The sequence below is a fragment of the Trichomycterus rosablanca genome, chromosome 6 (genome assembly GCF_030014385.1).
Source record: "Trichomycterus rosablanca isolate fTriRos1 chromosome 6, fTriRos1.hap1, whole genome shotgun sequence".
NCBI lineage: Eukaryota > Metazoa > Chordata > Actinopteri > Siluriformes > Trichomycteridae > Trichomycterus > Trichomycterus rosablanca.
Genome location: NC_085993.1, coordinates 13,223,227 through 13,250,422, shown reverse-complemented (window position 1 = coordinate 13,250,422; position 27,196 = coordinate 13,223,227). Strand labels below are relative to the sequence as shown.

At 41.0% G+C, this 27,196-nt stretch overlaps 1 protein-coding gene across 6 annotated transcripts in view; it reads left to right on the top strand.

The window, feature by feature from the left end:
• The window catches only part of cfap20dc (CFAP20 domain containing), a 70,684-nt gene that overhangs the window by 29,151 nt on the left and 14,337 nt on the right, over positions 1–27,196 (top strand). For 5 of the 6 annotated variants that reach the window (XR_010013073.1, XM_062996623.1, XM_062996627.1 and 2 more), the window contains 2 exons: positions 5,125–5,444; positions 25,790–26,146. Coding sequence is in view for 5 of the 6 variants with exons in the window: in XM_062996623.1 (XP_062852693.1) it covers positions 5,125–5,444; positions 25,790–26,146 (677 nt within the window). In the remaining variant the exon portion in view is untranslated. Of the gene's footprint in view, positions 1–5,124; positions 5,445–12,949; positions 13,447–25,789; positions 26,147–27,196 lie in introns of those variants that run through there. The other variant, XM_062996626.1, reaches the window with a different exon arrangement.

Here is a 27,196-nt window from a genome sequence, read left to right as displayed (position 1 = left end):
ACAGGTATTCCAGTCCAGGATGATTACACTACATTCCACAGTTCTTCTGCAATTTTGGGGTTTGCCTAAAAAAAAAACATGTTTCAGATATCAGAAGACAAGTTCTCTATGAGATTGAAGTCAGGGGATTGTGCTGGCCACTCTATTACCTCAATCTTGTTTGTCTGTAACCAAGATGTTTTGGGTCATTGTCATGTTAAAACACCCATTTTAAGGGCATTTCTTCTTCGACATAGGGCAACATGATCTCCTCAAATATTCTGATATATTTCAACTGATCCATGATCCCTCGTATGTGATAAATAGACGTAACACCACGGTATGAAAAACATCCTCATACCATAGTTTTGTACCACCATGCTTTACTGTCTTCACAGTGTACTTTGGCTCGAATTCAGTGCTCGGGGGTCCTCTGACATACTGTCTATGGCCACTTGACCCAAAAAGAACAATTTTGCTTTCACCAGTCCACAAAATGTTGAGCCATTTCTCTTTGGACCAGTCAATGTGTTCTTTGGGAAATTTGAACCCATTCAGGACACGTCTTTATCTTAACAACGGGACTTTGCAAGGAGTTCTTGCTGGTAAATTGGCTTCACTTAATCATCTTCTGTACTCACTGGGAACTTCAGATGTTCCTTGATCTTTCTGGAGGTGATCACTGGCTGAACCTTTGCCATTCTGACTATTCTTTGATCCATTCAAACAGTAGTTCCACGCTTCCTTCTGCATCTTTCAGGTTTTGGTTGTCACTTTAAGGCATTTGAGATCATTTTAGCTGAGCAGCCTATCATTTGCTGCACTTCTCTGTATGTTTTTTCCCTCTAAAATCAACTTTTCAAAGTACGCTGTTCATCAGAACAATGTCTGGAACAACCCATTTTACCCAGTATTTCAGAAGGAAATGCGCTATGACCAACCTGTGCAACATTTGCCACCCTCCTACCTTAAATAAGGGCCAAAATTGACACCCGTTCTTCTGCAGAATAAATGACTTCACCAATTGAACTCCTCACTGCTATTATTTTGAACAAGCCCCTTTCAATCAATGCTTCGATTACTCAGAATGAGTGGCATGCATGTCCTAATTGTTGGGTTTGTTTTGTTTTCAATACTTTACTACACTTTCAAGTAAATTTTTTGCTATGTAGAAATAGCATTTCTACTAAAAACTTTGATTTATCAAGTTAATGGTGTTGGACTGCTATTTTTTTGAACACCACTGTATAATCACAAAATGCAAAAAGGTGGATTCAGAAAGTATTCAAACTTTTTGCACATTTTATTATGTTGTAGATTTGATAATTGTCTTTTTTGTCTAATATTTATATATATACTGTATATATACTGTATAAACACTCCTACCTGTGTACGGGGCGCTGTTGGCTGGATATTTCTGGTTGGTGGACTATTCTCAGTGACAGTGATGTGTTTAAAAACTCCATCAGTGCTGCTGTGTCTTATCCACTCATACCAGCACAACACACACAAACACACCACCACCATGTCAGTGTCACTGCAGTGCTGAGAATCATCCACCACCCAAATAATACCTACTCTGTGGTGGTCCTGACCATTGAAGAACAGGGTGAAAGCAGGCTAAAAAAGTATGTAGAGAAATAGATGGACTACGGTCAGTAATTGTAGAACTACAAAGTGCTTCTATATGGTAAGTGGAGCTGATAAAATAAACAGTGAGTGTAGAAACAAGGAGGTGGTCATAATTTTATGCCAGATTTTTCCATTTTTACACATATTTTTGTTCATGCTTAACAAATAAATATTCATAAATGTAACCTCAAAAGACGTTGTATGTAAAGGTGGTTGTACTTTTGTGGCACTCACGTGGTGCAGCAGTAAATTATGCTAGCCCACTACTGCTGAGATCTGGACATTTAGGGTTTGAATCTTGCATAATTGGCTAATTTCTAAGAGGGGGTTGGCTGCAAAATCCTAGCTAGTGAGAGGTTCACTTGTTAGTCCCTCATAGTGCCAGTCCCAAGCCTGGATTGAAATAGGAGGGTTGCGTCAGAAAGGATATCTGGTGTATAAACAGTGCCAAGGCTGGTATGTGGACTAGATCCACTGTGGTAACCCCTATCCAAAGTGACTTACAAGACTGTGACAGATATTGTTCAAGGCGATTGAGGGTTAAGGGCCTTGCTCAAGGTGCTCAACAGTGGCAACCAGGCAGTGGTGAGGCTTGAACCAGTGACCTTTTGATTGCTAGTTCAGTACCTTAACCACTAGGCTACAACTGCATAACAGTTGATGTAACCACTATTACAGCAGTGTAATGTTACCAGTTAGCTTCCATAACGTGTGATGTCATAACATCTTATCATGTGCCAAAAAGTTCAAGTGTTATGAGCACTTATGACATCTGGCATGACATGTTTATGGCATTCCTATGTCAGTGTCATGACCAAGGGTTCGAGTAAAGTGTTATTAACACTGTTCCCCCCTCACTGTACCCGTCCTTTATTAGTGTACATGTTTCTAGGTGCCATAACCTTCAGTCAAGGTGAACGGAGCTACACCCAGATTCACAGTTCACGCGCACTCCTGCGGTTATACCTGAGTGCAGCGTGTTGGCTTGAAATAGATCACACGTGTGCCTGTTGTATCCATCACCTCGGTCTCGGCTGTGTCTTTGGAGCGCCTCTGTCTGGGTGTCTTTTCTCTTTAATACAAGGACACACAGACCCCACAGGCTCCTATATAGCTGGATTTGAATTATGATCTTTCTGAGGCATTGCTCCCCATCTACTAATGATGCTGTTTGTGTGCCAGCGGGAACACCGCAAAACCCCCCACCCCCCAAACCACCTCACCCCACCCTGAGAGACCCACCCACACACACTCTCGCACACACATGCACACTAATAGCTAATGTTGTTTTTCTTCCTCTTCTTCTCTTACCTCCTCTGGGGGTTGAAAAGTAATACTAATAATGAAGTTTTGTTGTTTTAACGCTTCACTTGCATTTAGGCATATTTTAAGGATTCATTAAAGCATAATGTTGCAATTATTAAATGTTGCATGAAAACAGGACTGGATATGTCCTATAAATTCACCCGCAGCTTTTGGCAAGCATCGCGGCATTCATCGCAGAGTTATCGTGATTATCTACGTATTTGCATATGCTCATTAAAACGAACACAGGGAAAAGAATATGAGGTTCGTTATGAAAAATGAACGCCGAAGCAGTATGTGTGCTAATTAGATCTCTATTATTGATTTGCTTTGTGCCATTAAGTCAAAGTGAGTTTCCAAAAGGAGAAACAAGCAGTTAATGTTCTCTGACTGAACACGCCAGCATGTTTTCTGTTTAATCAAATCTGTGATGAAAATGACAGGTCTTCTGCTTTGTGCTTTCTGCTGTAGGTATTTATAAAACTTCAGGAAATACAACCAAGAGTGCACAAAACTGATTAGATTAGTTTTACATCAAACACTTATATTTACAAAAGATTGACAGTACTTATTACTTACTCCTTATGACTTATTTGTTGAGATCTGCCAGAGATTCTGTACAGGGGTGTGAAAAAGTAATTGCCTTCGTTTTCTGATTGTCTCTCTAATTGCATATTTTTCACACTAAATGATTTTACATTGTCAAGCTAAATATATATTACAAAAAAACTTGCAAAGACAGTACATTTTGTCAAACAGTTTATTTAAATAAAACATCTTTTTTTTTCTTTTAGTTTTATACACCGATCAGCCTTAACATTAAAACCACCTCCTTGTTTCTACACTCACTGTCCATTTTATCAGCTCCACTTACCATATAGAAGCACTTTGTAGTTCTACAATTACTGACCGTAGTCCATCTGTTTCTCTACATGCTTTCTTAGCCCCCTTACATGCTGTTCTTCAATGGTCAGGACCCCCACAAGACCACCACAGAGCAGGTGTTATTTAGGTGGTGGATCATTCTCAGCACTGCAGTGACACTGACATGGTGGTGGTGTGTTAGTGTGTGTTGTGCTGGTATGCGTGGATAAGACACACCAATGCTGATGGAGTTTTTAAACACCTCACTGTCACTGCTGAATTGAGAATAGTCCACCAACCAAAAAATATCCAGCCAACAGCGCCCCGTGGGCAGCGTCCCGTGACCACTGATGAAGGTCTAGAAGATGACCAACTCAAACAGCAGCAACAGATGAGCGATCGTCTCTGACTTTACATCTACAAGGTGGACCAACTAGGTCGGAGTGTCTTATAGAGTGGACAGTGAGTGGACACGGTAATTAAAAAACTCCAGCAACGCTGCTGTGTCTGATCCACTCATACCAGCACAACACACACTAACACACCACCACCATGTCAGTGTCACTGCAGTGCTGAGAATGATCCACCACCTAAATAATACCTGCTCTGTGGTGGTCCTGACCATTGAAGAACAGGGTGAAAGCAGGTTAAAAAGGTATGTAGAGAAACAGATGGACTACAGTCAGTAATTGTAGAACTACAAAGTGCTGCTATATGGTAAGTGGAGCTGATAAAATGGACTGTGAGTGTAGAAACAAGGAGGTGGATTTAATGTTATGGCTGATCAGTGTACATTTACATGTATGTATGTACAGTGAAATTGTTTCCACATATTCAAGCTTGTTTTGGAAGCTGGGGTCAGAACACAGGGTCAGCCATTGTACGGCACCCCTGGGTTTGGGAGAGTAAAGGACCATGCTCAAGGGCCCAACTGTGGCTGCATGGCAGAGCGGGGATTCAAGCTCAGCAATGGATTGGCGTTCTGTTCAGGGTATTCCTGCCTTGCATCTAAAGTTTCCCTGGGCAGTTGTAGCCTAGTGGTTAAGGTACTGGACTAGTTATCCAAAGGTCACTGGTTTAAGCCCCACCACTACCAGGTTGCCATTGTTGGGCCCTTGAGCAAGGTCCTTAACCCTCAAAGTCCTGTCACGACCCTGACCAGGATAAATCAGTTGATGAAAATAAAAACAAAAATGAAATAAAAATGATTACATAATAAAACAACAAAAGTTTCAACTACTAGCTACTAGCCAATTTCCTAGTAGCTTTACTTCTCTTGTTCTTTAAACGGGTTTACTTATCTAAATCCTAGAGAGTTCTTAACATTACATTCTTGTTCTCTAGGTCGAGCAGATACTTCAGCTTCTTCCAGACCTCTGGAGTGCAAGTCTCCATCCAGTTCACTATCTAATCAGCATATGCTGAAGTATGGAAATAATGATACCATGGAGACTGTACCTCAGCTCAGTCTGATCGAGGCTGAGGAAGATGGAGAGGAGGTTTTCACCTTTTCTTCTCGCCCTCACTCAGCCAAAAGTTGTCAGTCATTCTGTGATGCTTTTGGGAATTTGTCTGTTGACATTGAAAATGACAGCCTGATGCAGGAAGGAGACAGGAAGGAAGCTCGTTTAGAGGATGATTTCGTTGGAGGTGACGGTGAAGAGGTACGTAAAACAACCTTTCTGTCTGTCTGTCCGTCCGTCTGTCTATTTTTGTTTACAAAAAACACACATTTATGATCAGGGTCACGGCAGGCCCGCTTACACTGTGAAACACTGACCTCAGTGCAGTAATACCTCAGACAGGGCGCCAGTCTATCACAGAGCTTAGGCCATCTCCTCTCCTTCAGACACAGCTGGCCAATAGCACTGCTGTTAAAACACTCTCCACACTCACTGTCCACTTTATCAGCTCCACTTACCATATAGAAGCACTTTGTAGTTCTACAATTACTGATTGTAGTCCATCTGTTTATCTGCATACCTTTTTAACCTGCTTTCACCACAACAGAGCAGGAATTATTTAGGTGGTGGATGATTCTCAGCACTGCAGTGACAATGACATGGTGGTGGTGTGTTAGTGTGTGTTGTGCTGGTATGAGTGGATCAGACACAGCAGCACTGATGGAGTTTTTAAATACCGTGTCCACTCACTGTCCACTCTATTAGACATTCCTACCTAGTTGGTCCACCTTGTACAGTGCTGGCCAAAAGTATTGGCACCCCTGCAATTCTGTCAGATAATACTCAATTTCTTCCAGAAAATGATTGCAATTACAAATGCTTTGATATTAAAATGTTCATTTAATTTGTCTTCAATGGAAAACCACAAAAAGAATTGTCAAAAAGCCAAATTGGATATAATTCCACACCAAACATAAAAAAGGGGGTGGACAAAAGTATTGGCACCCTTTGAAAAATCATGTGATGCTTCTCTAATTTGTGTAATTAACAGCACCTGTTACTTACCTGTGGCACATAACAGGTGGTGGCAATAACTAAATCACACTTGCAGCCAGTTAAAATGGATTAAAGTTGACTCAACCTCTGTCCTGTGTCCTTGTGTGTACCACATTGAGCATGGAGAAAAGAAAGAAGACCAAAGAACTGTCTGAGGACTTGAGAAGCAAAATTGTGAGGAAGCATGGGCAATCTCAAGGCTACAAGTCCATCTCCAAAGACCTGAATGTTCCTGTGTCTACCGTGCGCAGTGTCATCAAGAAGTTTAAAGCCCATGGCACTGTGGCTAACCTCCCTAGATGTGGACGGAAAAGAAAAATTGACGAGAGATTTCAACGAAAGATTGTGCGGATGGTGGATAAAGAACCTCGACTAACATCCAAACAAGTTCAAGCTGCCCTGCAGTCCGAGGGTACAACAGTGTCAACCCGTACTATCCGTCGGCGTCTGAATGAAAAGGGACTCTATGGTAGGATACCCAGGAAGACCCCACTTCTGACCCAGAGACATAAAAAAGCCAGGCTGGAGTTTGCCAAAACTTACCTGAGAAAGCCAAAAACGTTTTGGAAGAATGTTCTCTGGTCAGATGAGACAAAAGTAGAGCTTTTTGGGAAAAGGCATCAACATAGAGTTTACAGGAAAAAAAACGAGGCCTTCAAAGAAAAGAACACGGTCCCTACAGTCAAACATGGCGGAGGTTCCCTGATGTTTTGGGGTTGCTTTGCTGCCTCTGGCACTGGACTGCTTGACCGTGTGCATGGCATTATGAAGTCTGAAGACTACCAACAAATTTTGCAGCATAATGTAGGGCCCAGTGTGAGAAAGCTGGGTCTCCCTCAGAGGTCATGGGTCTTCCAGCAGGACAATGACCCAAAACACACTTCAAAAAGCACTAGAAAATGGTTTGAGAGAAAGCACTGGAGACTTCTAAAGTGGCCAGCAATGAGTCCAGACCTGAATCCCATAGAACACCTGTGGAGAGATCTCAAAATGGCAGTTTGGAGAAGGCACCCTTCAAATCTCAGGGACCTGGAGCAGTTTGCCAAAGAAGAATGGTCTAAAATTCCAGCAGGGCATTGTAAGACACTCATTGATGGTTACCGGAAGCGGTTGTTCGCAGTTATTTTGTCTAAAGGTTGTGCTACCAAGTATTAGGCTGAGGGTGCCAATACTTTTGTCCGGCCCATTTTTGGAGTTTTGTGTAAAATGATAATTGATTTAACTTTTTTTTCATTCTCTTTTGTGTTTTTTCATTGCAAGCAAAATAAATGAAGATATTAATACCAAAGCATTTGTGATTGCAATCATTTTCTGGAAGAAATTGAGTATTATCTGACAGAATTGCAGGGGTGCCAATACTTTTGGCCAGCACTGTAGATGTAAAGTCAGAGACGATCGCTCATCTACTGCTGCTGTTTGAGTTGCTCATCTTCTAGACCTTCATCAGTGGTCACAGGACGCTGCCCATGGGGCGCTGTTGGCTGGATATATTTGGTTGGTGGACTATTCTCAGTCCAGCATTGCTGTGTCTGATCCACTCATACCAGCACAACACACACTAACACACCACCAACATGTCAGTGTCACTGCAGTGTTGAGAATGATCCATCACCCAAATAATACCTGCTCTGTAGTGGTCCTGTGGGGGTCCTGACCATTGAAGAACAGCATGAAAGGGGGCTAACAAAGCATGCAGAGAAACAGATGGACTAATGGACTACAGTCAGTAATTGTAGAACTACAGAGTGCTTCTATGTGGTAAGTGGAGCTGATAAAAGGCCCAGTGAGTGTAGAAACAAGTTTATTTAACAGTATTTCTATAGGGTTAAGTAGTTCCCTCTTTGTAAGTATGACAAGTTTATAACTGTCCCTAAGAGTTTGCAAGTCAATCAAGGAGTATTTTATGATTAATGGCTTGTAATCCGGTACTTTACTCATTTTTACTTTACTCATACTTTACATGTTCTTCCCAAGTCACACAAACCTATGAAAAAATTATAATTTAATTTAATAATTTAAATATAAGTAATTTTTCCAATTTGGTGATCATCACCACTATTGGTTAAAAGTAGAGTGTATACAATTTCCACTAACATGAGCAAACTACAGTTTAATAGTAGTTATATAGGGTTAAGTAGTTCCCATAAGTATTAAGTTTAGGACTGTTCCTAAAAGTCCAACCAAGTTCTCAAGTCAATCAATGACAAATGCTTTGAATTTTGTTCTTTACTCCAAATTTATATTGTACATAATTATTAAACTTAATAAGAGTGTCTTAGTTGTGGCTGGGCTGGAATCCTACATAAAAAATATAGAAATATTTAAAAAAGGAACACAAAACCAATGAAATATTTAAATATTTGAAAACCACTCTCTTAGTAATTTTCCCAATTACAAACTACAAACTACAGTTTAATAGTCTTTGTTTCTTTTTCTGCAAACCATGCGTATTATTGTTTATTTAACAGTAGTTATATAGGATTAAGGAGTTGCTGCTTTGTAAGTATGACAAATTAAGGACTGTTCCTAGGAGTGCAACCAAGTTCGCAAGTAAATCAAGGACTATTTTATGACTAATGGCTTGTAATCCGGTACTTTACTCAGTTGTAAAACATGTTCTTCCCAAATCCAAATTTATATTGTATGTCATTGAGAAACTTAGTAAGAGTGTCTTAGTTGTGGTTTGGCTGGAATCCTACACATAAATAGAAGACCACTTTCTTCATTTTTCCAATTTGATGAAAATCCAGTTTGGTGATCATCACCACTATTGGTTAAAAGTAGAGTGTATACAATTTCCACTAAAATGAGCAAACTACAGTTTAATAGTCTTGGTTTCTTTTTCTGCAAATCATGCACTTTTACCATAATTGATTGGTTTATTAACAGCCTTCCAATAATAAAGGCTGATTTTTGCCTACTTTTGCATATACACACAAGCGCACATCTGCACACTGAGAGTACCAGTTCGGGGCTTCAACAGCAATTAACACATTTATTCTTACATCTTGGGCCCAATTATCTGATTTCAGAACCCTCAAAGTGTTGTTATAGTAATTTGTATTTTTACTCCTCTGGGATATTGCTGAAAGAGGCCAATAATGCTCAGAACAAACTGTATTATTAAACAGTGATAATGAACTTGTAAGGCTAAATAAACTTATGGTCCCATTTTGCCCACAAAGATCCCAAAGGTTTTTCTTTCCCACATCATACAAAAACATGAAACTGAAAGCAAAAATGAAATTGCAACTTAGAAAGATTATGTGGTGTTGGGTAGAGTTGTTACATTAGCTATCATGTATTGTTTTAGAAAGAATAATGCCAGGACAGCCACATAGTTGCTAAGAAATGCTTTTTTTAAACAAAGCACTTGTTGTTTGTATTAATTAGCATTTGGCTGCCAGCCCTGGTTCTTCAGACAATGTGTCAAACAACAGTAATGATTTTAAGATTGACCTGAGAACACTGTGAACAGATAAAATTCAAACAATAAATGGAAAAAATGTTAATTAATTTTCAGTACAACTTTAATAAACTCAGTCCCACATCTAAATAATGATTTATGATTATTTACAAAGTTAAAAACAGCATGGGGGAATTTGCACATTGCGATTTTCCCTGTAGTACCAAATGGCACAGCTGTTTTGAGGCAGCTTTGGAGGCTAGCCTTGAATGGTCTGTGTAAACAAAAATACCCCAAAAGATATGACACAAGTCATTAGAAAACATTGAAAAAGTCTTCTTGTATTAGTACATATTTTTACCAAAAATAAACAAATCATTATTTGAATTAACAGGCAGGTCCCTAATGCAAAACAATATAGGGTTAACCCCCAAACCTATTGATATTGTTGCATGTTTTATATGTTTATACATTTTATAAACGTAATGTTTGAAGGAGGGAAGGTGATGAGTAATTTTTTTTATTTTTATAAATTTTCTCCCTTTTTCTCCCAATTTTTACCCAATTGCGTCATGTTTCCTCTCTACTGGTGCTGACACCCACCCCGATTGAGGAGAGAGAACTGACACACACACCCTCTGACACGTGAGCAGTAGCCGACTGCATCTTTTTACCTACACGAGGCGAGTTCATATGTGGATCAGCCTTGTGCACAGAGAGACACACCCTGATTGCATTATTCGTCTACTCTGTGCAGACGCCATCAATCAGCCAGCAGAGATCATAATTGCATCAGTTATGAGGTCCCTATCCGGTTCCCTCCCTGGATGAACAACAGCCAAACTTTGTTCATATAGCCACCCAGCCCAGCCGGATGGCAGAGCTGAGATTCTATACAATGTATTCGAAATCCCAGCTCTGGTGTGCTAGCATATTTTACCGCTGTGCCACCTGAGCGGCTTGAGTAACTTTCTTGACACTGCAACAGTGACTTCTTTATGCAGAAATAAGCAACTGGCTTCATTTGTATTGGAGGAGGTGAGCACAACAGGAATGTCAAGAACTCACTACAGACTTTATTACTGACTGGACTGAATAATATACAGTGTATCACAAAAGTGAGTACACCCCTCACATTTCTGCAAATATTTTATTATATCTTTTCATGGGACAACACTATAGAAATAAAACTTGGATATAACTTAGAGTAGTCAGTGTACAACTTGTATAGCAGTGTAGATTTACTGTCTTCTGAAAATAACTCAACACACAGCCATTAATGTCTAAATGGCTGGCAACATAAGTGAGTACACCCCACAGTGAACATGTCCAAATTGTGCCCAAAGTGTCAATATTTTGTGTGACCACCATTATTATCCAGCACTGCCTTAACCCTCCTGGGCATGGAATTCACCAGAGCTGCACAGGTTGCTACTGGAATCCTCTTCCACTCCTCCATGATGACATCACGGAGCTGGTGGATGTTAGACACCTTGAACTCCTCCACCTTCCACTTGAGGATGCGCCACACGTGCTCAATTGGGTTTAGTCCATCACCTTTACCTTCAGCTTCCTCAGCAAGGCAGTTGTCATCTTGGAGGTTGTGTTTGGGGTCGTTATCCTGCCAGTTTTCGAAGGGAGGGGATCATGCTCTGTTTCAGAATGTCACAGTACATGTTGGAATTCATGTTTCCCTCAATGAACCGCAGCTCCCCAGTGCCAGCAACACTCATGCAGCCCAAGACCATGATGCTACCACCACCATGCTTGACTGTAGGCAAGATACAGTTGTCTTGGTACTTCTCACCAGGGCGCCGCCACACATGCTGGACACCATCTGAGCCAAACAAGTTTATCTTGGTCTCGTCAGACCACAGGGCATTCCAGTAATCCATGTTCTTGGACTGCTTGTCTTCAGCAAACTGTTTGCTGGCTTTCTTGTGCGTCAGCTTCCTTCTGGGATGACGACCATGCAGACCGAGTTGATGCAGTGTGCGGCGTATGGTCTGAGCACTGACAGGCTGACCTCCCACGTCTTCAACCTCTGCAGCAATGCTGGCAGCACTCATGTGTCTATTTTTTAAAGCCAACCTCTGGATATGACGCCAAACACGTGGACTCAACTTCTTTGGTCGACCCTGGCGAAGCCTGTTCCGAGTGGAACCTGTCCTGGAAAACCGCTGTATGACCTTGGCCACCATGCTGTAGCTCAGTTTCAGGGTGTTAGCAATCTTCTTATAGCCCAGGCCATCTTTGTGGAGAGCAACAATTCTATTTCTCACATCCTCAGAGAGTTCTTTGCCATGAGGTGCCATGTTGAATATCCAGTGGCCAGTATGAGAGAATTGTACCCAAAACACCAAATTTAACAGCCCTGCTCCCCATTTACACCTGGGACCTTGACACATGACACCAGGGAGGGACAACGACACATTTGGGCACAATTTGGACATGTTCACTGTGGGGTGTACTCACTTATGTTGCCAGCTATTTAGACATTAATGGCTGTGTGTTGAGTTATTTTCAGAAGACAGTAAATCTACACTGCTATACAAGCTGTACACTGACTACTCTAAGTTATATCCAAGTTTCATGTCTATAGTGTTGTCCCATGAAAAGATATAATGAAATATTTGCAGAAATGTGAGGGGTGTACTCACTTTTGTGATACACTGTATATATATATATATATTTTGCCAGTTATAACTTTTAGTTCATTTTAATTTTGTGTTTGTATGATTTGTGTAAATCCTATTTATTTAAATGATCCTCCAGGCCACCCAAGAAGGATGGGTCCCTGCTGAGTCTGGTTCTTCTCAAGGTTTCCTCCTGTAATTTTATGGGAGTTTTTCCTTGCCACTGTCGCCCTCGGCTTGCTCAACAGGGGTTTTTGTATCTGTTGGTCCTGGATTCTGTAAAGTTGCTTTAAGACAATGTCTATTGTAAAAAGCGCTATATAAATAACTTGACTTGACTTGAACAGGGGAATTGGATATGTCTAAGTCAGTAGAAAAATAGCTAATGGTCTGCTAACATTTTTTTTTACATAAAATTCCATTAATTATTTTATATCATGTATTATTATTTACGCTGACATTCTTAATAAGAGCCTGATGTGTTTTACCTTGAACATTTTTCATTATTTTTTTTTACAGGAAAACATACTAGTGTATTAACTTACAAAGATTATTTTAATGATTCATGAGACCAGATTCATTTAACAAAACTGAATTCTAAATTCCAAAGCCACACACATCTGCTCAGAAACCGTGCTATATGGTCAGGTATGTTTTATTTTTTTCAGTTCCCAGGCAAGGACACACAACTCAGCTCTCAAGAGACTCTCTTTTCAATTAAGCCAATGAAGAAAAGCATCGGTTCACTTATTTTCCTACAACATTTTATTCAACTTACTGTTGCAAAGTCTTCAGTTCAGCATTCTGCAAAGAATACATCATTCATTTTTGCTTGCAGTCTATTTTCTCTCCCCTAGGGAAATCAGTTTCAGATCCAGTATACATATGTTCTGCCGCACTTAATTAGTGCTTTTTAATGGATGCCACTGACAGTTTGATTAGTTCTTTTCTTTCTGGTTTCATGCCTTCCTTCCCTTTCTTACACAACTCAACTCCCTCTTTGACTTTTATTTTTCCTTGTAGTTCTGTACTAACTAATGTTTTTTTTTTGTTCGTCGGTAGATTAAAATGAGGAATTGTTTAAACACTTTGGGAATTTTTGTTTTTTGAGGTTTATGTAGCATTTCTTAGTGATGCCTTGTTTTTTTTTTCATCTACATCTTTATACTGATAGTCAAGCTCTGTAAATTGGCCATTACCCAATATTGATTTGATACAAAATGTCAATGGCTTAATATTTTTTGTTTTATGATGTTTTGTATTTTCTGTTAGAATTAAAAAACCCCACATATTACAGTTGGATTGAAAAACATGTTTGTGTAAAATCTCATACCAGCTTGACCAGTCTGACATTGCTATGTATGCAGGCAAATGTTTTATAGGTCTAAATAAGTTTATTACTGTTGCATTTCTTTAGTAGCTGCTTGTTAGGGTTGCATGGAATCTTTTGGTCATCCCAAAAACACAATACAAAATTGATTGTCAGGTATTCCACATTCATGCATTTAGTTCAGCTCCACTTACCATATACAGTGGGGTATTTAGTCAGCGACTGATTGTGCAAGTTCTCCTACTTAGAAAGATGAGAGAGGTCTGTAATTTTCATCATAGGTACACTTCAACTATGAGAGACAAAATGAGAAAAAAAAATCCAGGAAATCACATTGTAGGATTTTTAAAGAAGTTATTCGTAAATTATGGTGGAAAATAAGTATTTGGTCAATAACAAACAAGCAAGATTTCTGGCTCTCACAGACCTGTAACTTCTTCTTTAAAAAGCTCTTCTGTCCTCCACTCGTTACCTGTATTAATGGCACCTGTTTGGCCTTGTTATCTGTATAAAAGACACCTGTCCACAGCCTCAAACAGTCAGACTCCAAACTCAACCATGGCCAAGACCAAAGAGCTGTCGAAGGACACCAGGAAGAAAATTGTAGACCTGCACCAGGCTGGGAAGAGTGAATCTACAATAGGCAAGCAGGTTGGTGTGAATAAATCAACTGTGGGAACAATTGTAAGAAAATGGAAGACATACAAGACCATTGATAATCTCCCTTGGGGTCAAGATCTCATCCCGTGGGGTCAAAATGATCATTAGAACGGTGAGCAAAAATCCCAGAACTACACGGAGGGACCTGATGAATTACCTGCAGAGAGCTGGGACCAAAGTAACAAAGGCTACCATCAGTAACACACTACGCCGAGAGGGACTCAAATCCTGCAGTGCCAGGCGTGTCCCCCTGCTTAAGCCAGTACATGTCCAGGCCCATCTGAAGTTTGCCAGAGAGCATATGGATGATCCAGAAGAGGATTGGGAGAATATCTTGTGGTCAGATGAAACCAAAATGGAACTTTTTGGTAAAAACTCAACTCATCGTGTTTGGAGGAAGAAGAAGAACCCAAGAACACCATACCTACTGTGAAGCATGGGTGTGGAAACATCATGCTTTGGGGCTGTTTTCTGCAAAGGGGACAGGACGACTGATCCGTGTTAAGGGAAGAATGAACGGGGCCATGTATCGTGAGATTTTAAGCCAAAACCTCCTTCCATCAGTGAGAGCATTGAAGATGGAACATGGCTGGGTCTTCCAGCATGACAATGATTCCAAACACACCGCTCGGGCAACGAAGGAGTGGCTCCATAAAAAGCATTTCAAGGTCCTGGAGTGGACTAGCCAGTCTCCAGACCTCAACCCCATATAAAATTTGTGGAGTCCGTGTTGCCCAGCGACAGCCCCAAAACATCACTGCTCTAGAGGAGATCTGCATGGAGGAACTGGCCAAAATACCAGCTACAGTGTGTGCAAACCTGGTGAAGACTTACAGGAAACGTTTGACCTCTGTCATTGCCAACAAAGGTTATGTTACAAAGTATTGAGTTGAACTTTTGTTATTGACCAAATACTTATTTTCCACCATAATTTACGAATAACTTCTTTAAAAATCCTACAATGTGATTTCCTGGATTTTTTTTTCTCATTTTGTCTCTCATAGTTGAAGTGTACCTATGATGAAAATTACAGACCTCTCTCATCTTTCTAAGTAGGAGAACTTGCACAATCAGTGGCTGACTAAATACTTTTTGGCCCCACTGTATGAGCACTTTGTAGTTCTACAATTACTGACTGTAGTCTGTCTGTTTCTCTGCATGCTTTGTTAGGCCCCTTTCATGCTGTTCTTCAATGGTCAGGACTCTCCCAGGACCACCACAGATGTATTATTTGGGAGGTGGATCATTCTCAGCACTGCAGTGACACTGACATGGTGGTGGTGTGTTCCTGTCCCTGCTGGACTGAAAATAGTCCACCAACCAAAAATATCCAGCCAACAGCGCCCTGTGGGCAGCGTCCTGTGACCACTGATGAGGGTCTAAGAGAGGACCAACTCAAACTGCAGCAACAGATGAGCGATCATCTCTGACTTTACATCTACAAGGTGGACCAATTAGGTAGGAGTGTCTAATAGAGTGGGCAGTGAGTGGACGCTGTATTTAAAAACACCAGCAGTGCTGCTGTGTCTGATCCACTCATACCAGCACAGCAAACACTAACACACCACCACCATGTCATTTTCACTGCAGTGCTGAGAATGATCCACCACCTAAATAATACCTACTCTGTGGTGGTCCTGTGGGGGTCCTGACCATTGAAGAACTGCATTAAAGGGGGTAACAAAGTATGCAGAGAAACAGATTAGCTACAGTCAGTAATTGTAGTACTACAAAGTGCTTCTATATGGTAAGTGGAGCTGATAAAATGGACAGTGAGTGTGGAAACAAGGAGGTGGTTTTAATGTTATGGCTGATCGGAGTATATAGAATATAGCAGAATGCCTTTATTTGTCATATATACAGATACAGGTGTACAGTACAATGAAATTTCTTTTTTTGCATATCCCAGCTTGTCTGGAGGCTGGGGTCAGAGCGCTGGATCAGCCATTGTATGGCGACCCTGCAGCTGAGAGGATTAAAGGCCTTGCTCAAGGGCCCAACAATGGCTGCATGGCAGAGCTGGGATTCAAAGTCTCAACCTTTAAATTGATAGCCGAAAGCTGTACCCACTAGGCTACCACTGTTGTTGTTAAACACGTTTGGTAACAAGCTGCTAATGCTAGTTAGCTGCTAAAGTGTAGCCATTCTGACTTCCTATTTACTATTTAACAAGTTTAAAGTCAGTATTACCTGTATCTTGTGGCCTCTTTTGTCATTGTTGTGAACTATAAATCTTATTGAGATGCTGTAAAAGGAAAAATGCACTTGCTCTTTTGTCTGGAGGTTACACGTTTGATTGCTGGCTAGGAGGGATTCCTTTCTTCCCCATCAATCATATGTCACCAGCCAAACTGTGATCTTATGTGAAAAGACAAGGGCTGATGATATATCCTTCATGTCTATTGATCTGTCCAATTACAGGGAACAGTAAAAAAGGAAAATAGTAAAAAAATAAAGTAAACATTTTCAGACATTCTTTAATTGCTAAATTTGATTTGTTTACAACAACAGTTTTCAACTTTGCAACGTGTACAAAATAGTTTTCTTTTCATAATGTGGTGTCTTGTCAAGACAAGAAGGCATCAGAGCACAAGCAGAGAGCTATACGGCCTAGAATGTTATCTGCAGTCAGGGACTCCCATGACGGAAAGTTCCTAGCAGAGGTGCAAGACTAAACCTACCACCTATATTTGGCAGCAGCAATTTAAGACAATGTAAGAGGTGAATCATCTCAAAGGTGACAACGGCATTGACATCAATTAAACTGTGTTGAAGAAGGTAATGGTAAACCACTTCTGTACTTCTGAATAGACAGTAGAACCAAAATAACTGTCTAGTGTCAGAAGATAGAACCATCAGGTCGGAAGGTACTCAACTTCATACTGAGCTAATTAGTGCTAGGCTTGGTCAAAGCTATCTGAACACCGTTATAAATGTCAGAAGTAAGGAAAAAATAATTCAAAGCTGTAAAAACTAAATCTCAATCAGAATGTGGACTGTTTGAAGTATGATTTATGGCAAGCTGGACGTTGTGAAGATGGAAGTGGATCATGTACACATCATCATCCTTGGAATCATTAAACTAAAATGGACAGGATTAGGACTCTCAGTTGGGAAAGCACACTACTGCTCAGATCAACGTCATTAACAAGGATGTCAACAAGATGCTGGGAAAGAAGAAATCTTAAGGAAAAAGTTTAATGATGAAGTTCAGCTGCTCAGGTGGCGCAGCGGTAAAAACACACGCTGCAACCAGGGCTGGATCTCAAATACATTGTATCGAATCTCAGCTCTGCCTTGCCGGCTTGGGCTGAGCGGCTATGAACAACGATTGGCCTGTTGTTCAGATGGGCGGGCCTAAAGCCGGATATGAGTCTCTCTCTGTCAGAATGGTGCGGTTACGACCTCTGCTGGCTGATTAGAGGCGCCTACACAGAGATGAGGAAGGAGTGCTCTTAGGGTGTGTCCCTCCATACACAACGCTAGGTGGCACAACACTCGTCAATGTGTGGGTGATAAGATGCATGCGGCTTGCTGCTCACGTGACGGAGGGAGCGTGGGTTAGCTTTGATCTCCTCGGTCAGAGCAGAGATCGGCATAGGCGGAGAGAAAGCATGATGCAATTGAGCGATTGGACGCTAAAGAGGGAGTAAAAGGGAGAAAAATGCATAAAAAAAAATTATGAAGTTCAAACTAGATGTCCTGCAACTTAAGGGAGACTGGGATGCCAAAGTCAGAAATCAGAAGGATGGGAAAACAGTTGGGCAACACAGCTTTGGAAACAGGAATGAAGCAGAGAACGACTAATCTGCTTTTGCAAGTGCAATGATTTTTTCATTACTAATACATCCCTCCGGCATCATGATGGCTTGTGGGTAGCACTTAGTTATGGGCCGATCCACAGTTTTTCAGTTCCGATCTGATTCCGATACACAACTTCCGATTCTGAATCTGATACCGATATTTTAATATTATTATGATTGTTATTGTGTTATAGGTTACATTATGAGGCTGAAACCACACAGAACATCATATTAAAACATCATATTTTGCATTTGTTTTCTCTGCTGCCTCGTGGTGTTTTCCTGTCCCGCTAGCATGAACTCCTGGTACTCTTTAATTTGAAACTTTTGCAGGTGCTTGATTAAATTAGTCATGTTATATGACAAAACCTAACTTCCACCCCTTGACGTGCTAGCTTTGCACACATTGCAAGTAGCTGTTTTGCTTTTCTGCGTTTCCAGACTGAAATATTTCCATACAAAGGACATTTTAGTAAAATAAGCAGCTAATGTTATTTTTCCCCGTTACTGACTGAAGTTGTCACAGATTCATGGTTTGTTTGTTTGTTTATTATTTTAATGTCATGTTTTACACTTTGGTTACATTCATGACAGGAACGGTAGTTACTCATTACACAAGACTCATCAGTTCACAAGGTTATATCGAACACAGTCATGGACAATTTAGTGTCTCAAATTCACCTCACTGCATGTCTTTGGACTGTGGGAGGAAACCGGAGTGCCCATGTGAAGAACATGCAAACTCCACATAGAAAGGACCCGGACCGCTCCACCTGGGGATCGAACCCAGGACCTTCTTGCTGTGAGGCGACAGTGCTACCCACTTCATGCCGCCCCAGATTCATGGTAAGATGTGTAATGGAACTTGGATCCTTGACGTGCCTCATGTTATATTATGTTAAGTTACGGCGGGTTTATGGTCCAGCACAAGATGCGGACTGGAATTTGGATCGGTGAGTAGATCGGTCCGTCTGTCAGATATCCGATCTGTATATGACGTCAATATCGTATATGACACCATCTTTAGTAGCACTGTCACCTTGCAGCAAAAAGGTCCTGCATTTCATTCTTAGGTTGAGCGGTCTGGGTCCTATGTGTTTGTGTGTCTGCCCTGTGATGGACTGGCAACCTGTCCAGGGTGTTTCTGTGTGCCTTGCACCCATTAAGAGCTGGGATAGGCTCCAGTACCCCTCGCGACCCTGATTAGGATAAGCGACTTAGAAAGTCAGTGAATAATACATTCTTCAAGCATACATTCTTCCTTTTCTTATTTCTCTCCCCGCTGCAGATATTTTTCGTGCGTTTATTTTAACACTTGGTTAGTTTTCATTATTTCGGCCACCAGTGATTCCTTGACTAAAGCTTTTGCTGTCGCCAATGAAGCAGCAAAACTGTATTGGCCACTCAAAATTATGGAATGTCCTCATGAAGATGGAAATAAAAGAACATCTTATCATTCTAATAAGGAAGCTCTGCACTGAACAAGCCACAGTCATGAGTGAAGTAGACAGACTGATTCCACACTGGTTAAGGACTTACACAAGGCTGCATTCTGTCACCATTCCTGTTCAACCAGTATGCTGAACATATAATGAGAGAAGCAGGACTGGAAGAAAATGATTGAAGAGAGGAAACACAATGACACAACACTCTCAGCAGAAAATCAGGAAAACCCAAAGGCCCTTATAAGTAAAGTTAGAGGACTTAGTGAAAAGTTGGGACTTCAGCTCAAAATAAAGAAGACAAAAGTCATGACAACCAGAAAAAACACTAACGTAACCATGGATGGAGAAGATGTCAAAGTGGTAGCTGTCGCTGACTGTCATGCTCCAATATTGTTCCTCCTGCCAACCACCGAGAGCTTAATTCACAGTCATCAACATCAGTCTCTGACAGCTGCTCAATTCATCAATGAGACTAATAGTCTATGTAAAGCACTGTTATGAGACTTAAAGCTAGGTCAGACGTTTTATATAAGAAAAATACAACCCCAAATCAAAAAGCATTGGGACAGTATGAAAAATGCAAATAAAATAAAAATGCAGTGTTCCTTACATTTACTTTGACTTTTATTTGATTGCAGACAGTTTTAACCTGAGATATTTCATGTTTTATCTGCTCAACTTCATTTCATTTATTAATAAACATCCATTCCTGCATTTCAGGCCTGCAACACATTCCAAAAAAAGTTGGAGCGGGTGCAATTTATGGCTAGTAATGAGGTGAAAAAACTAAATAATGATGTGATTCCAAACAGGTGATTGTAATCATGGTTTGGTACAAAAGCAGCATCCAGGAAAGGCTGAGTCTTTGATGAGCAAAGATGATCAGAGGATCTCCAGTTTGTCAAAAAATACATGAGAAAATGATTGAAATGTTTAAAACAATGTACCTCAAAGTAATATTGAAAGGGATTTGCATATATCTTCCTCTAAATTGCATAATATCATTAAACCATACAAAGAATCTGGAGGAATTTCAGTGCATAAAGGCCAAGGGTGCAAGCTTAAGCTGAACGTCTGTGATCTTTGATCCCTCAGACGTCACTGCATCAGGAACCGTCAATCAACAATAGCTGATATAACCACATGGGTGAGGGATTACTTTGACAAACCTTTGTCAAGCACTACAATACAGAGTTACATGCACAAATGCAACTTAAAACTTTACTGTGCAAAAAAGAAGCCTTATGTTAACCATGTCCATAAGCGGCATCAACTTCTCTGGGCTCTAAGGCATCTAGGATGGACCATCACACAGTGGAAATTTTTATTGTGGTCAGATGAATCAGCATTCCAGGTGTGCTCTAGACCAAAGACGTAAAGGACCATCCAGACTGTTATCAGCAAGTCCAAAAGCCAGGGTCTATCATGGTATGGGGCTGTGTCAGTGCCCTTGACAAAGGTCATTAACATTTTTGTGGTGGCAGCATTAATGCAGAAAAGTACATTGAGATCTTTGAGCAACATGTGCTGCCTTCAAGACGTCATCTTTTCCAGGGACGTCCATGCATTTTTCAACAAGACAATGCAAAACCACATGCTGCACACATTACAAAGGCATGGCTGTGGAGAAAGAGGGTACGGTACTGGACTGACCTGCCTGCAGTCCTGACCTGTCCCCAATAGAGAATGTGTGGAGAATTTTGAAAGGAAAAATGCGACAACGACCCCGTACTGTTGCACATCTTAAGACGTGTTTGCAGTAAGAATGGGACAAAATAAAAGCTGAAACACTAAATCACTTGGTCTCCTCTGTGCCAAAACGTCTTTTAAGTGTGGTGAAAGGAATGGCAACATTACATAGTGGTAAATGCTTTACTGTCCCAACTTTTTTTTGGAATGTGTTGCAGGTCTAAAATGCAGGAATGGATGTTTCTTAATAAATGAAATTATGTTGAGCAGACAAAACATAAAATATTTCAGGTTCATCCTGTGTGCAATAAGATAAAAGTCAAAGTAAATGTAAGAAACTTTGTGTTTTTATTATGTGCTTTTTTCATGCCGTCCCAACATTTTCTGATTTGGGGTTGTAAAATATGATATAGGACTAGCTTTGTATTAGGTGTATGTAGGTGTCACATAGATAGATAGATAGATAGATAGATAGATAGATAGATAGATAGATAGATAGATAGATAGATAGATAGATAGATAGATAGATAGATAGATAGATAGATAGATAGATAGATAGATAGATAGACTTTATTAATCTTGAAGGAAATTGAGGATAGCACCATGTTTCTGGAGACCAGGGTTAAGTCCCCACTACCATGTAGTGTCTGTGTAAAGTTTGTTATGCTTTCCTGATGACTCCTCTGGCACACCTCTTAGTTTTAATGCCAATCCCAGTGTTCATATTACCGTGACCGTAGCTGCCACAGCCTCTAGCATATATTTACTCTGATTACAGGCTCTCAATTGTTATTATCAGTGACCTGGAGTCACACAGCTCTACAGAAGCTATATAGAACAGTGATATATAGAAGCATCATATATCACAGCTTCTCTCTTTCATTCTCTCCAGCTCCTTTGTTTGCACACTTGCTGTTCTCTGCAGCTATGATGCCTGAATGTTTGGTCCGGTTCAGTTTTCTGCTGACGTGGGATGTCATCATTCTTTTGGTTTTTGGGAACTGCCCCCAGTCTTGTAACATTTTGGGTCTTACGGTGGAGCTCAACTGGGAAAGCAGATTGCCCCAGTAAATCAGTGGGCGCAATGCAGTTATACATCGATCAGCCATAACATTAAAATCACCTCCTTGTTTCTACACTCACTGTTTATTTTATCAGCTCCACTTACCATATAGAAGCACTTTGTAGTTCTACAATTACTGACTGTAGTCTCATCTGTAGCCCCCTTTCATGCTGTTTTTTCAATGGTCAGGACTCTCCCAGGACCACTATTGAGCAGTTATTATTTGGGTGTTGGATCATTCTCAGCACTGCAGTGACACTGACATGGTGGTGGTGTGTTAGTGTGTGTTGTGCTGGTATGAGTGGATCAGACACAGCAATGCTGATGGAGTTTTTAAACACCTCACTGTCACTGCTGGACTAAGAATAGTCCACCAACCAAAAATATATCCAGCCAACAGCGCCCCTTAGGCAGCGTCCTGTGACCGCTGATGAAGGTCCAGAAGATGACCAACTCAAACAGCAGCAATAGATGAGCGATCGTCTCTGACTTTACATCTACAAGGTGGACCAACTAGGTAGGAGTTTCTAATAGAGCGGACAGTGAGTGGACACGGCATTGTAAAACTCCATCAGCATTAATGTGTCTGATCCACTCATACCAGCACAACACACACCAACACACCACCACCATGTCATTGTCACTGCAGTGCTGAGAATTATCCACCACCTAAATAATACATGCTCTGTGGTGGACCTGTGGGGGTCCTGACCATTGAAGAACAGGGTGAAAGCAGGCTAAAGAAGTATGTAAAGAATGTCAGTAATTGTAGAACTTCAAAGTGCTTCTATATGGTAAGTGGAGCTGATAAAATGGACAGTGAGTGTAGAAACAAGGAGGTGGTTTTAATGTTATGGCTGATCAGTGTATATCTGTATGTAGATGCCCGACCAGCTGATGGCACCACTGGGTATTTGAATCCTGACATGAATGAATGTTGTTTTTTAATTAAAATTTCTCATATAGGACAGGACTGGATTGTTTTCAGCTCACTCCAGTATAAAATTTGGGCGCTTTATGGAATACACAGGAAATCAACTCATTTAGCTCAGCTGGGCATCATCATTTGTGTATATCAGCTTTCTGTTCCGGTCCATTAGTTTAGATCAAAAACTCTGTAGTTTAAAGCCTTTATCTTTTTCAAAGCAGACAGTTGATGGATGCTAGGCGCTGGATGCCCTGATTAATTACAGGTAATCAGTCTAGCTGTGTCCATGCCAACCACATTGTGCCCAATTTATGGTTATTACATTGCTTTCAAGAATTTACATCATGCACATTGTAATGCTGTCTTTAAAGTGTAACGTTTCTGTTTCTCAGTCCAATTTTTGCTTTTCTGAAAAAAGACAAACATTTATGAGTACACTGTAATGTATACTATATTAAGTCAGCTGGGTGTTTTAAAGCTTTGAGGGTTTTTTAAGGTGAGAGAATTTGAGTATACTATTACTGTTTTATTGTTTTACCCGTGTCCAAAAATCTTTCATCATCCCCACAGCTAACACAGAATTATGGTGAAAAATGTTTTACTTTTTTATCGTATTCATTTAATATTGTATGTGTGAGGGGCAATGCAGCAAGAAAAGTGCACAGCTGGACTACTCCCCTAAAATAAGGTCGTGGTGTTTATCGGTTGAATGTTTGTGATGAAAGGTTGGCATCAGTATTAACGTTTAATATATTTTCTTGTAGCTTATTAACTTATTTCTTATTATTTATTATTGGTTACATTCATGACAGGAACGGTAGTTTCTGGTTACACAAAAATCATCAGTTTAATGTCAAACACAGTCATGGACAATTTCATATCTCCAATTCACCTCACTTGCATGTCTTTTAACTCACTCACTCACTCACTCACTGTCTTAACCACTTATCCAATTAGGGTTGCGGGGTGGGGGGGTGATGGAGCCTATCCCAGCTTTTCAATGGGCGCAAGGCACACAGTAACACCCTGGATGGGGCGTCAGTCCATTGCAGGTCAGACACACACACACACACACCCACTCACCTAGGGCAATTCAGTGTCTCCATTTAACCTGACTGCATGTTTTTGGACTGTGGGAGGAAACTGGAGCTCCCAGAGTAAACCCACGCAGACAAGGGGAGAACATGAAACTCCACACAGAAAGGACCCGAATCACTCCACCTGGGAATCAAACCCAGGACCTTCTTGCTGTGAGACAACAGTGCTTCCCACCAAGCCACCGTGCCACCCTTTTATTGTAGCTAATAATATTTTAGTCTGCCTATAAATGTTCTGGTCAAATGAATTATGAAAATATAACTAAATTACAGTTTATCCACGTTACTTTGCCATAATAGCCCTAATAAAAATGCATCATGACATAAGATAAAAGTGCTCCTGAATTCTGATAGGTCCTTTCACTTCCAACCCACTGACATAATGTAAAAGCTGAAGAGTGGTAAAAAATAGCCTCTATTTATAACAGTGGAGATTGCTCAGTGAGCAGAATACTACATGATTTACTCAGAAGGTGTTGCTATCTTTGGTTTTACACTTAGTGATGCCCCACCTTGCCAAGTCAGGATGCCTAATGGTATGGGGTAAAGAGTAATCCTCACAGATGGGTAGATGTTTCTGGTGACACCATCTCCAGATTCTATCACAATGCTTGTTCTATGACCAGAATTTTACAGAGATAGCACAACCTGAATTGAGATATACATGGCAGGAATGATTAAGATCGTAAACAGGCACTAGGCGAGTGCTAATGCGGATCAGCCCTGTGTATGGAGAGACACACCCTGATCAACGCACTCCTTCCCCGCCCCTGTGCACTCGCCATCAATCAGCCAGCAGAGGTCGTAGTTGCATCAGTTACGAGGAGACGCGATCCAGCTTACTACTACCCCACCCCTATATGAACAACAGGCCAATCATGAGCGGCCCTTCCAACACCTATTTGACTGGCTTTATGTTTACCTATTATTCGCTTCTCTCCTCCTTTGTGAATCCTCACGCCCACCTTCTCCCCAAGAGGAGATTAACTGCCCAGCCCAAAACTCCAGCTCAAACTCCTCAGAGTTCCATTGAAGGTGTGGCCTGCACTCGTAAAGAGGAACAGGGTTCTCCACAGATTTTATACCTAGCTTAGTACAGACAGTGCCAGATCTTCTCATGTCATTTCAGTGATAATGCCATGCTAGATTGTGTACTTTAGATACATCACTGGATGTATCTGGGATAAATCAGAGCAAAGAGCTACTTTTTGACAATAAAGTAGCTTGTGATCAAGAATATATATAAATTATTTTAAAACTTTATTTGCCTCAAAAAAGAAATGATTACTGTCAAAAATTTGTTGAAAACAATCCGTAATTGTACTTGTAGCATTTGGCACCAGATTTTATTTATTTTTCTGCTAGGTCTAACCAGCCTAACATTTTAGTACTTGAACTGGAACCTATAATACTAAATCAGTGTTTTCTAGTGTTAAAGGTTCCTGCATTCTTTGGGGTACAAATAATTTGTCTCTCTTTGCTATATCCCTTAGGATGAGAGTTACTTTGGATTTCTCTCTCAGAGATTTGCAGTACACTCCAGTCCCTCTCCTCCTACCCCAGCTTCCGTTCCCGTTCCCAGATCCAGCAGCACACCCAGACTCTCAGCTGATCCAGCACGGTCCTCCCCTGTTCCACACACATCTCCAGCGTGTTCCTCAGAGACGTCCCGGAGGACTGAGATGGTGCGTGTGCAACCGACCCGCTGTCTCTCTCCCAGCGCTGCCAGAGTGCGGAGCAGACCCGAACGCCCTGGGCCAGAGAGAACCAGGCCTGATGGAGATATGAGGAAATCCATTAGTCGAACATCTGTTCGAGAGATTCCCCCTGAGGATGTCAGGCTCCACAAGGTGAACATGCATTCCAAAAAAAAAAGCTTCTTCATTAAGAGTTTCTGCCTAACTTTGCTGTACATTCTGTTCTTTTGAGAACATCTTATATTATGCAGAGTTTGTTTTTAGGTCGATGACATGACATGGATTTTAGTTCTCAATTGCTTTTTTGTGCTTTAAAATAAGCTAATGAATAGATGGCATGTGATATATTACATTGTTCTACAAAACTTTTGTGTAAATATATTTTTAATGCTACAAATAATTTAAATGGTGCACTCAGGTGGTGAGCAGTCTTTTACACTAGCCTACCTGACCTGTCCTGACCTGGCATTATTGTTTATTAGGATTTTATCGTCATGTTGAATGTGGGAGGAAACCGGAGCACCCGGAGGAAACTCACGCAGACACGGGGAGAACATGCAAACTCCACACAGAAAGGACCTGGACCGCCCCACCTGGGGATCGAACCCAGGACCTTCTTGCTGTGAGGCGGCAGCGCTACCCACTTAGCCACCGTGCCGCCCGACCTGGCACTATACAGACACTATTGGTAAGTGTCGGACAGAGAGAAGGTCAAATGAGCCTTATTGCTACCACAACAGTAACTCCTTCTGTCTGGTCAAGTGGTGAAAGAATATTTAGTCTAGCATGTTCCTCCATGTGTGTTATGACTTTATGTGGGAATCCTGGACATAGGCTCTACACTTATCGGAGGACATGTGTGCTAGTCTGCCATTCTCCTTAGCCAACAGGGACATCATGCATGAGGTCAGAGGTTGACTGGGGGAAATTGTACATTTTAAATAATCAACTAACAATAAAGCTAAACTGCTGAATGGCTGGACTCTTATGCCAGGTTCACACTACACTACACACTACACAAAGTCGTCAGGTTGCTGTACAGTTCACACTACACAACTGGATCTCTTGTAATCGGGAGTCTTTCAAGTCGGTGTGGCTTTCACACTACACGACTGATCGGCGATGGGGGTTTCACACTACACGATCTATCACCAACTCGAATCACAGGCGAGCTTCTCTGGTCTCCCAAACTACGTTTTGTCA